The 9,954-nt window shown below is 39.0% G+C and overlaps 1 protein-coding gene across 5 annotated transcripts in view; it reads left to right on the forward strand.

The window, feature by feature from the left end:
• The window catches only part of OSBPL1A (oxysterol binding protein like 1A), a 216,257-nt gene that overhangs the window by 71,509 nt on the left and 134,794 nt on the right, over positions 1 to 9,954 (forward strand). For all 5 annotated transcript variants that reach the window (XM_024757869.1, XM_024757867.1, XM_024757870.1 and 2 more), the window contains one exon: positions 5,512 to 5,593. In XM_024757869.1, the coding sequence (XP_024613637.1) occupies positions 5,512 to 5,593 (82 nt within the window). The remainder of the gene's footprint in view (positions 1 to 5,511; positions 5,594 to 9,954) is intronic.

The raw sequence follows: 9,954 nt of genomic DNA on the forward strand, positions 1-9,954 counted from the left end.
TTTTTTTTTTTGCGGTACGCGGGCTTCTCACTGTTGTGGCCTCTCCCGTTGCGGAGCACAGGTTCCGGACGCGCAGGCTCAGCGGCCATGGCTCACGTGCCCAGCCGCTCCGCGGCATGTGGGATCTTCCCGGACCGGGGCACAAACCCGTGTCCCCTGCATCGGCAGGCGGACTCTCAACCACTGCACCACCAGGGAAGCCCAAGATTTTGACACTTTTGATCCCTAATCTTAATTAATGATGGAATGTTAGAGAATTTGAGCCCTTCCATGTTTTGTTGAAGACATTCCCCAGTAGTTGACTGTAGCTTTACCAGACTCCTTCTATTTTTAAGGCCGAATATACTGACAGCCGTAAACATAATTTTCAGATCAGTGAACTTTGCAAAAGTAACATCTACCACAGCATCTAAATAACATTAAAACATTCAGGTAAATAAAGAAGGTTTAAATATCTCTGGCCAAGATCATGTTAAACAAGTAAAAAATAAAGCTGTGCTAAATATTTTAACTTCTGGTCAGGTTCCCTAAGTGAAAAGAAATCCTTCCCTGTTTATCCGCCCTCAATATAAGGTAAATGATAAAACCTGGAAGGGCTTACAAAGCACAGCAATTTCTTTCCCAGGATTATGGTAGTTTTAAGACCTACTTAATGGAAGTTACAGGTAAAATAAAAGCATACTAACTTGCATATCATTAAAAAACTTCCTTGAAAAAATGTTTCTTCTTTAGCTCAGTTTTCACATTTAAGGGTTATCAGCCACAGCTGTACCTTTTATTTTATTCTTTATTTGAATATTATGTTATTTAAAGCCCTGAGGTTTTTGCCTTCCAGATTTTATAGCACCTGAAGTCAGTCAGAGTTTCAGCCAGTGTTAAGTACTTGAGGTTTTGCAGGTTATACAGTTGTCTTTGTCCAACAGAATTTGAATGCTAGTTATGAGAATTCTGACTCTGTCTCAGTTTGTGGAGGTTGGTCAAAAATGAGAAAATCTGAAATGAACTTTGTATGTTTCTGTGTAGCTTGTGGTAGCCTGGCTCCAAAATGCCCTCGATCCCTGGGTTCTTTGGTTGCAAGGAAACACTCAGACCACTTTGTGAAATAGACCTATTCTAGATGTCTATAGACTTTCTAAAGGAAATGAGGAGCTCTAGGACTGGAATGTTCTGAAACTTCCTGAATTAACATAAAATTAACCTCATTTCCTCAACATGCTTTTGGACGAGTAAGTAGATCTATAAGAAATTGGGGGAATGGGGGCATGTCCACACTGAAAAAATGACCGTGTTATATGATGCCTTTGGTCCCACTTTACCTCCACCTAAATGAGGGTCTCCAAAAACTTAAAACATTTTCTCTTAGCCTTCAGTCTATCACTGCCTTGAGGTTAGGCCTACAGGGAGAAAAGTGTAAGACAAATCATAGAAGTACTGGCCTTACACTTGTTGGCTTAATGGCAACTTGAAAATATTTCAGAAATAAAAATTGGAAGAGAAATTTAAGCAAGTATTGGTATAGAACTTCACTGTCCAGTATGATAGCTATTAGATACATTTACATTTAAATGAACCGGAGTTAAATGAAAATCTTATTTCCTCATTTTAACTAGCCACATTTCAAGTGCTCAGTAGTTACATGTGGCTATCACCTTGGGCAGTGCAGATATAGAATGTTTTCATCATTGTAGAAAGTTCTGTTGGATCAAGTTGGGGTAGGCTCTTAGCTTTGAGGGGGGCACTAGGAGAGTGGGGTTTTTCTTTGTTGACGACATCTTGATTCTTATAGGCTCTGAACTGTACCTGTGTTATAAGAAATAATGAGCAGATGATGCTAAATTTAAACCAAATGAGAAAGTAATATCAGACTTTCCTGACTGAAGAAGAAATGATTTCTAATTAAAGTGAGCATGCAGAAAGATGAGTGTACATCCACTCAAAGCTGATAGAGTGGTACACCCATACAAGAATCAGGCAGATTTATATATATATTGATACAGTTAAGATTTATAGCTAAGTGAAAGAGGCAGGGTGTTAAATGGTGTATCTGATATGCTTCTGCATGGCAGAAAGAAAGCAGGGATGCACACACACATTTGTATAGGTTAGATCATCCCAGGAAAGATGAGAAATTATTAGCAGTTGTTGCTTTGAGACTGGGAAAGGGGGAAAACAGGGACTCTAGGACTGACAAGTACGTGAGGGAGAGTTGCCTTTCTCCGTGTATTGTGTTTCGTTTTTCTTTCTTTTTTTTTAACTTTGTGTAGATAACTAATGCAAAATACAACATTAAGAAGATTACAAATCACCAGGTACCAAAAAGAATCAGTGTGGTGTGGACTGGCTTAGATTGAGGGAAGATGGAGTGTGGGGTTATCCCTGAAGTGGATTTGGCTGGAGTTAGGAAGATTTGGAGATGAGTACGGGGCACCAGTACTCGCAGTGCTGGCTGTTTTCTGCAGAGGAAAGTTATCAGGGTTTTACAGCCATTATTTTTAAAGTTTAAATCAATATTATTAAGGTACAATTTTTATATAATAAAATGAGGGCGTTTTAGCATCTTCAGTGTGATGTGTTTTGACAAATACCCTGTGTAACCACCACTCCTATCAAGGTGTAGAACATTTTGATCACCTCACAAAGCTCTCTGGTGCCCCTTGCAGACAGTGCCCTCCACGCCATCTCAGGCAGCTACTGATCTGCTCTGTCATCACAGGCATCGTCAGCTTTGCCCATTCTAGGATTCCATCTAACTGGAATCACATCATATGTGCTCTTTGGTGCCTATCATCTTTCACCTGCGATGTTGTGTGTATCATTAGTTTCTTTTTATTTCTGAGAAGGCAGTCTGCTTTGGTTTTTTTTTTTTTTTTAATTGAAGTATAGTTGATTTACAATGTTGTGTTTCTGGTGTACATCAAAGTGATTCAGTTATACATACACATACACTCTTTTTCTTCTTTTCCATTATGGTTTACTACAGGATATTGAATACAGTTGCCTGTGCTGTACAGTAGGACCTTGTTGTTTATTTTATATGTGGTAGTCTGTATCTGCTAATGCTTCGGTTCTTAATTAACCAAATGTGGATTGTCTGTATGTGGCAAATAGGCTGGAATGAATGACCTCTCTCTCCTACCCTCTCCACTCCTCCCTAGATGCCCACCCCCTTGATATACATTTTTGAACTTTCTCATGTCAGGGTTGATAAGGTAGTTAAACATCAACTTAAACAAAACCAACAGCGGAAGTCTGGGTGGGCAGAAGTAGCTGCAGGAGACCGGTGTCCTGACTGTGGCCTGGCTACTCAACCTGGGTGCCTCTGACTCTGCAGCCCAGGTGTGTGGGTGTGCGCCTGCTCTTGGGCTCTGTGCCAGATAACCTGGATTTAAAATACTGTCTCACTTCGGGTATTAGAACACTGCTCGAGTGGGATCTCAGTTATGTAGTGTACATAAAAATTAAAACCTAGGGAATTCCCTGGCAGTCCAGCGGTTAGGAGTCCACGCTTCCACTGCACAGGGGCACAGATTTGATCCTGGTCAGGGAACCAAGATCATCCCGCAAGCTGCACGGCATAGCGAAGAAAAAAAAAATAAAATAAAACCTGACATAAGGTGCATGGCATAGAAGTCAGTGAGACACCATGCTGGGATCTGCAAAGAATGTGTAAGCATTAACCTTCCTAATTAGTGTTTTAGGCTTTTGTAATATAACCAGTAGCTGCTACAAGGAAATGATAACAAATTGAAGAATGTGGTTTTAAAAAATTGTATTAATAACCCCTTTCTGGGTTTTTTGCATCAGTTAAATGGCATTAATTGTTTAGAATAGACGACACACATTTGTACCCAACTATAAAACAGTATGTGTTGATCAGATCTCCTCCAGCTGACCTATTGTAACTGTTAAATAAATTATGGATCAAGGGAACTTTTTTCAGTAACTCTCAGATATGCCAAGGGAAGATGAATGTAATAGTGTTTCTTATCTTTAACGGTAACCACAGGAACTATGATGTTGATTCACAGTCTGCAAATGAAGCCAGTGCTTGTTTGTCACCCAGCTAACTTTCACCATAGGAGAAAAAATAGAAAACAGCAGCATTGGCGCACCGCGCACATGGGCAGGGGTATTAAATATGTATAGAGTGAAAATGACAATTTTCTATTAATAAATTATGAGTGGTAACATTTGGTTGCGCAGTGCATGTTTTCAGTGGTCCCCAGTTGACTTTTCTCCTGCCTTAAACGTGTATTTACAGGCTATGTCTGGAAAAATGATCCAGCATACAGGTTCTGTGGTGTTTCAGATTGCACAGTGTAGGTATACTCCCTCTCCCTCTCCCCCCCCCCACCCCCCCCCCCCCCCCCCAAAAAAAAGTGAATTGCATTTTTATGTTGTTGGAGCTCTCAAAATAGAGTAATGTACGTTTTAAAGAGAACATTGCTTGTCCCTAGTGTGGTACCACGAGTAATTCTGCTGTGGTTGAGCTGAGCTTCAGAAGCACTGAAAAATTTATAAGGTGAAAAGCATGCATACCTATATCACCTTGGCACTTAGGTCTGATTTAGGGGGAGCAAAAGTGTTTGGGAGTTGAGTCAGTTGAGATGAGGAGTACCAAGTAGGGAAGATTCACAGGCTAAATGTATTACCCTACCTACAACAATGTGAACCTAATATTGGTAAGGTCAAGGTTCTCAGAATATTTTCTTATTGCCGTAACCAACCAACTTTACAATGATGATTTTCTTGCTTCTTAGTTTCCTTTAAAGGGAAACTAAATAAAACTAACTTCAAAATTACATTGTTAATGTAATAAATGGTTTTATCTGATTTTTTCATTTTGGACTTCCAAATCTATACTAAGATGGGATGCAACTTACATCATGAAACTCTGTATTTATGTTTTGCTTTTAGGGATCTAAATATGTAGAAATTTCAAATTACAGGAAAAATGAATGCTGTCCCTTATTTTTACAAGCTTTTACATACTAAGAAGATGTCCTTATTGGTCTGATTATGTGAGGGCTGTGTGCACTTAGATTGCTGAACGAAAATCAGCTTGCGGTTTCCAAATGCTAGCACCATCTGGAGTTTTTAAGCAAAAGCAGTTTTTAAAATATATTCTTAATGGGTGCATTTTATAATTTCTCAATGAATGTAATCAAGGCTACTAAAAGTGTGAATAAATCAGAAATCTGACTCCTCAGATATATATTGTGTAATGGGTTATTAGAAGTAATTACTGCAGTTGTATGGAACATGCTTGACCTATTGAATGTATTTAAAATTTAGAGATTTATTTTTATTAATCTGTACGTGATTAACTAATGGTTATATTCAGTTTCTAAGGCAGTTTTCTCTCACCCTTTTCTCTCTGTTAGGAATATGTCTCAATTATTACGGTGTACCAGCCTATGAAGTAGAAGTTTTGATGGAAACGTTAAAGCATATGTACTGTAAAAATCCTTTACTAGTTTAACTTTGTCGTCTTCTTTTTTCCTTTTCCAGAAAGCACAGATATGCCAGCAGAGACTAGACAGGGAAATTTCCAACTTTCTCAGAATGATTAAGGAGTGTGACGTGGCTAAAGGTAAAAAAGACACACCCCACACCCCACTCTTGAACACAGCCCATTATCATAGATGTTCACCCTTAGGCTGACTATACAGTTTAGATAATTTTGGGGTTTGAATTCAGAATTGTATTTGAAAAAGTTAAAGTTAACCTTTTGGGGCTGTGAATTCGTTTTGGCTACGTAGTGAGACTGTTTATGAATCCCAGAAGACTTGGATTTTGTGGTCAAATTGTCTTGGGTTTGAATCCTTGTTCTGCCACTTATTAGTTGTTACTTTTGAGCAGAACATTTAATTTCTCTGAGCCTTGTTTTCCCTATCTATAAAATAAAGCGGTTGGTAGTCTTTTGCCATTCTGTGAATGTATGTGTGAATTCATCTAATTATTAATCTCTCTTTCAAAGGTAATTTTTTGTGCCTTTACTCTCCTTTAGTTATGAATTATCAGGAGTTAATTATAAATACTCCAAAAATCAAAATACAATCCAATACAAAATACAAAATCCCAATATAAAATCCAATACACAAATTAGGTTTTGAGAAAAAATTATTGATTACTTTATAAATTAAACAGTTATCATGTTCCTTAGACTTAAGACTCTTAACAGTTGCTTTAGACTTTAGCTATGATGTGTTTATAAATAACTCCACTAAAATATAATCAGCTGAGTTGTCTATGAGTTTATGATTAACTACTGATTTTAATCATGATCTAGTTTATGTGTGCCCAGGGAATGTGAAGAAATGTTAATATTAGAGTAAACTGAACATAATTGTTCTGTATCTGTCCAGGTATACCTTGGGCATCCCTTTACTTCAGTTCAACAAACACGTATTTATATGAGTGATGATAGCTTTGGGAAGGACAGCAGTCAAGTCATTTTGATTATTAATTGCAAGCAAGAATATTTTATTACTTAAGGCTCTTCATCCTCAATGGGCTTTTTAAATAATAACGGCTTCATTAGACATAATTCACATAAGCCTAGAATTCACGTATGTGGAATATACCATTCAGTGGCTTTTAGTATATTCACAGAGCTATGCAACTGTGACCATCAATGGGCTTTTAAAATACCATCCTCACCAAAAACTATCAAAACTAAGCAGAGATACTAACAACATTTAAAAGATACAGAAACTGTACAGAGTGAGATGAAATATAAGGATTAATTTCTTTGACTTGGACCAAAGAAAGAAATTATATGAGAACTACAACCAAATTACATTGTTTTTTTCTTTTAAACCTTGAGTCAGATCTCTTGGTTCAGATCATTGGTATGACATGTCACTCATAAATGACGGCATGCATCATTTGTGCTCTTAGAGACATACATGATACTCAGTACCGCAAGAGTGATTTCATTTTGGACAGTGTCATCTGGGAAACTTTGAAATATCTGACTGTGATCTGACAATTCTATTTCATATATCTACAGTAAAAGTCAGTGGGTTTTAAACAATTATGTATAGAAATTATGTTCAGAAATTATAGACGTTATTTTCTGAAAGATTGGTGTAGATAAATAAAACTACATTTTATGTAAATACTAAGTAAATAGGGTTGAGATAATTTCATGAATGGAATTGGAGTTTTGAAGGTAACAGAGTCTGCTCTTAATGCCAAGGGATTAAGCAGAATAATCTTGTACCATGTGTTTTATTAAAGGAAGCTGATAGATACACATCCTGTTCCAAACTGCCTACATAGTTTGCCAGTGACTTCTCAAGATGAGAAACTAAAGTGTTTGTGGGCAGAGTCCAGCTCTTGTGGTTGAAATTGTTAGCTGTCTTACATTTTAGTATGAAACTATATGAACATGAACTTTAAGACTCAACGCCCTTCTTCCTTATTGCGTCTTCTACAGTACCTGTTCTGCTCTGCACCACCTCAATCCAAATCACTGCAGCAGCCTGTCCTTTAGTCTCCCTGCCTTTGGGAACCTCCTGCATTCCATCCTTAAAGGGAATTGAATCGGAAGCCTTTCAGGAACTCTTCCAACTCAAATTCTGTGAAATACTGCATTATTGCTGCCAGATTAATTTTAGTTACTTTTTAAAAAAATTATTATAAATGTTTTTTTCTGTTGAGAAAATCTTTTAAGTGTCCTTGAAACTACAGAATAAAATGCAGACTCTTTATCCTGGCATTTAAGGACCTTCATAGCCCGATCACAAACTGATTTTTTAGCTTTATTTACAATTCTTCTCCCCTGTGACCCCCGTAAACACTTTTGACCAAACACTGTGTCTTTGGTCTGAAATGTCCTCTATTAAAATAATGCTTTTGTTTTCATGAGTGGACCTTAAACCTAATTTCTGCCTGGATTAATGACAAATTTATGTATCTCACATTGGCAACACATCATTCAAGGTGCAAAGAATGCTGTTTTAAAATCTCTACTATTTTATCTTTACCAAAAGCCTGGTTGCGAAAACAAATAAAATCACTCAAACTTATAAAACTTTTGGAAGACATCCTGAAAGCCATGCAGTCAATCTGTTCTCCCTGACAACCTTAAATTTATCCTTAGTTATAGCAGCCAGGTTTTGACTATTATAAATAATGCTGTATTGTGCATTTATATTTAATGACATCACTTTATTACCATAGGATTCTTGGAAGTGGGATTAATGGGTGAAAGTATATTAACATTTTTGAGCCTATTGATATATACTAAGTTACTTCCCATAAAAGATAAATTACTTTACATGCCAAGTTTAATGCATGCACTTTATTGCATGTTACTAAGTGTACATAGTAAATCCCTGGTTAAAGACATTTGCATGTTTTCAGTTATCTAAAAGAAGAAAATCTTAAAAAGAGAAGCACTTTTATTCAACCCACTTAACACTCTCCTCAAAATTCTAGGCTTTGAGTAAATATTCTTATCACCACCTTCACTGTTGCCACCCCAGTCCAAGCCACCCTCGTCTCCTACATGCACTATTAAAACAGCCTCCTGACTCAGATCCCACCCTTGTCCCTACAGTCCCTGCCCCAGGGATCTTTCTAAAGCATCAGTGGGTTGATGTCCTTTGCTCAAAACATGCATTTGCTTCCAGGTCTTCTCACTTAGAGTGAAAGACAGAGTCCTTCCCTACCTGCCTCTCTCCAGCCTCACTGGCCTTCTTGCTGTCCCTCAAAGCTGCCTTGGGCCTGGGTGGGTGTTCTGGCACCTCTGCCTGTAAGGCTTTACTCCAGGGTTCGCCCTCCCTCCCCAGGTCTCTACTCCAGCAGAACCTTCCGACTGAGGCCCTCTCTTGCTGCCTGCACTGGTTTGCTCCTCCACGGCTGTTCTCTGCCCTGCTTGGTGCCCTGGGCCCATGATCACTGTCGACTTTAGGAGTCCTGCTTCTTTGCCCTTGGCCCTCTGATTGGGTCCAGCAAATGGGAGGTCCTGTGCGGAGATGGGTGGAGGGGTGGGAGGAGGAGTAGGTCGGGGTTACCCCGCTCCCTCCTGCAAGCTGTGGTCTAACCCTGCTGCTGGGCTCCACCCGGCCCAGGCCCCATTCTGTGACTCCAGCTCCTCCTGTGCCTTCCCTTGGCCCCACTGTCCCAGGGTAGTAACTGTCCTGCATGCCTCTCTGTTAGTTCGCTCAGGCCCATCGTTGTGCGTCATCTCTTTGTAAAATTCTTTTCAGTTACACTTTGACTTTGCTGGCTCTTCCTGCCAGGACATTACTGATGCCAAGTCCCAGCTAAACTTCCAGCTCTAGCACTGGCTCTCCCCTTCCTTGTGTTGTTCTTCTCTTTGTCACTCATCAACCTTTCTATATATGTGTGTGGAGTTGATTGTCTGCCTCTCTTGGAATATAAACTCCACGAAGGGAGGAACTTTGGTCTGTTTTATTCACCGATTATCCTCAGCTCCTAAACAGTGCACGGCATGTGGTAGGTGCTTGTACTCGCTTGCCTCTTTCTCCCCCTCTCCTTCCTACCCATCCTCCCCTCCCATACACACACACACACACACACACACACACACACACACACACACACACATTGTGAGTGAATAAAATGAATAACGTATTTAGCTAATAAATTTATAACTTATTTCTGTTGAACTCAGGGAGAAACAAGTACTGCATTTTTTCTGTCAAGTTAGTGAGTGAACAGATTGTATAATTCGGTGAGACCTTCTAGAGACAAACAAATTGGGGAAGAAGCTGTCCACACTGGAGAGCGTTTTGCATTCTTTTACCAATAGGGGTTCCGCAGTCAGTGCCATTGGTTTTTATATCCTACTCTTCTCCCGTGGATTCAGTGTTTTTCCTGAGGCAGACTTGTGACTAGTTCTTTCACTGAGGATCTGTGGGTGGTAGAATTTCTCTCTCATCTAAATCTTTTTTTTTTTTTTTTTTTTTTTTTACCCCC

This window comes from Neophocaena asiaeorientalis, unplaced genomic scaffold, assembly GCF_003031525.2.
Source record: "Neophocaena asiaeorientalis asiaeorientalis breed wild unplaced genomic scaffold, Neophocaena_asiaeorientalis_V1.1 scaffold142, whole genome shotgun sequence".
Lineage (NCBI taxonomy): Eukaryota > Metazoa > Chordata > Mammalia > Artiodactyla > Phocoenidae > Neophocaena > Neophocaena asiaeorientalis.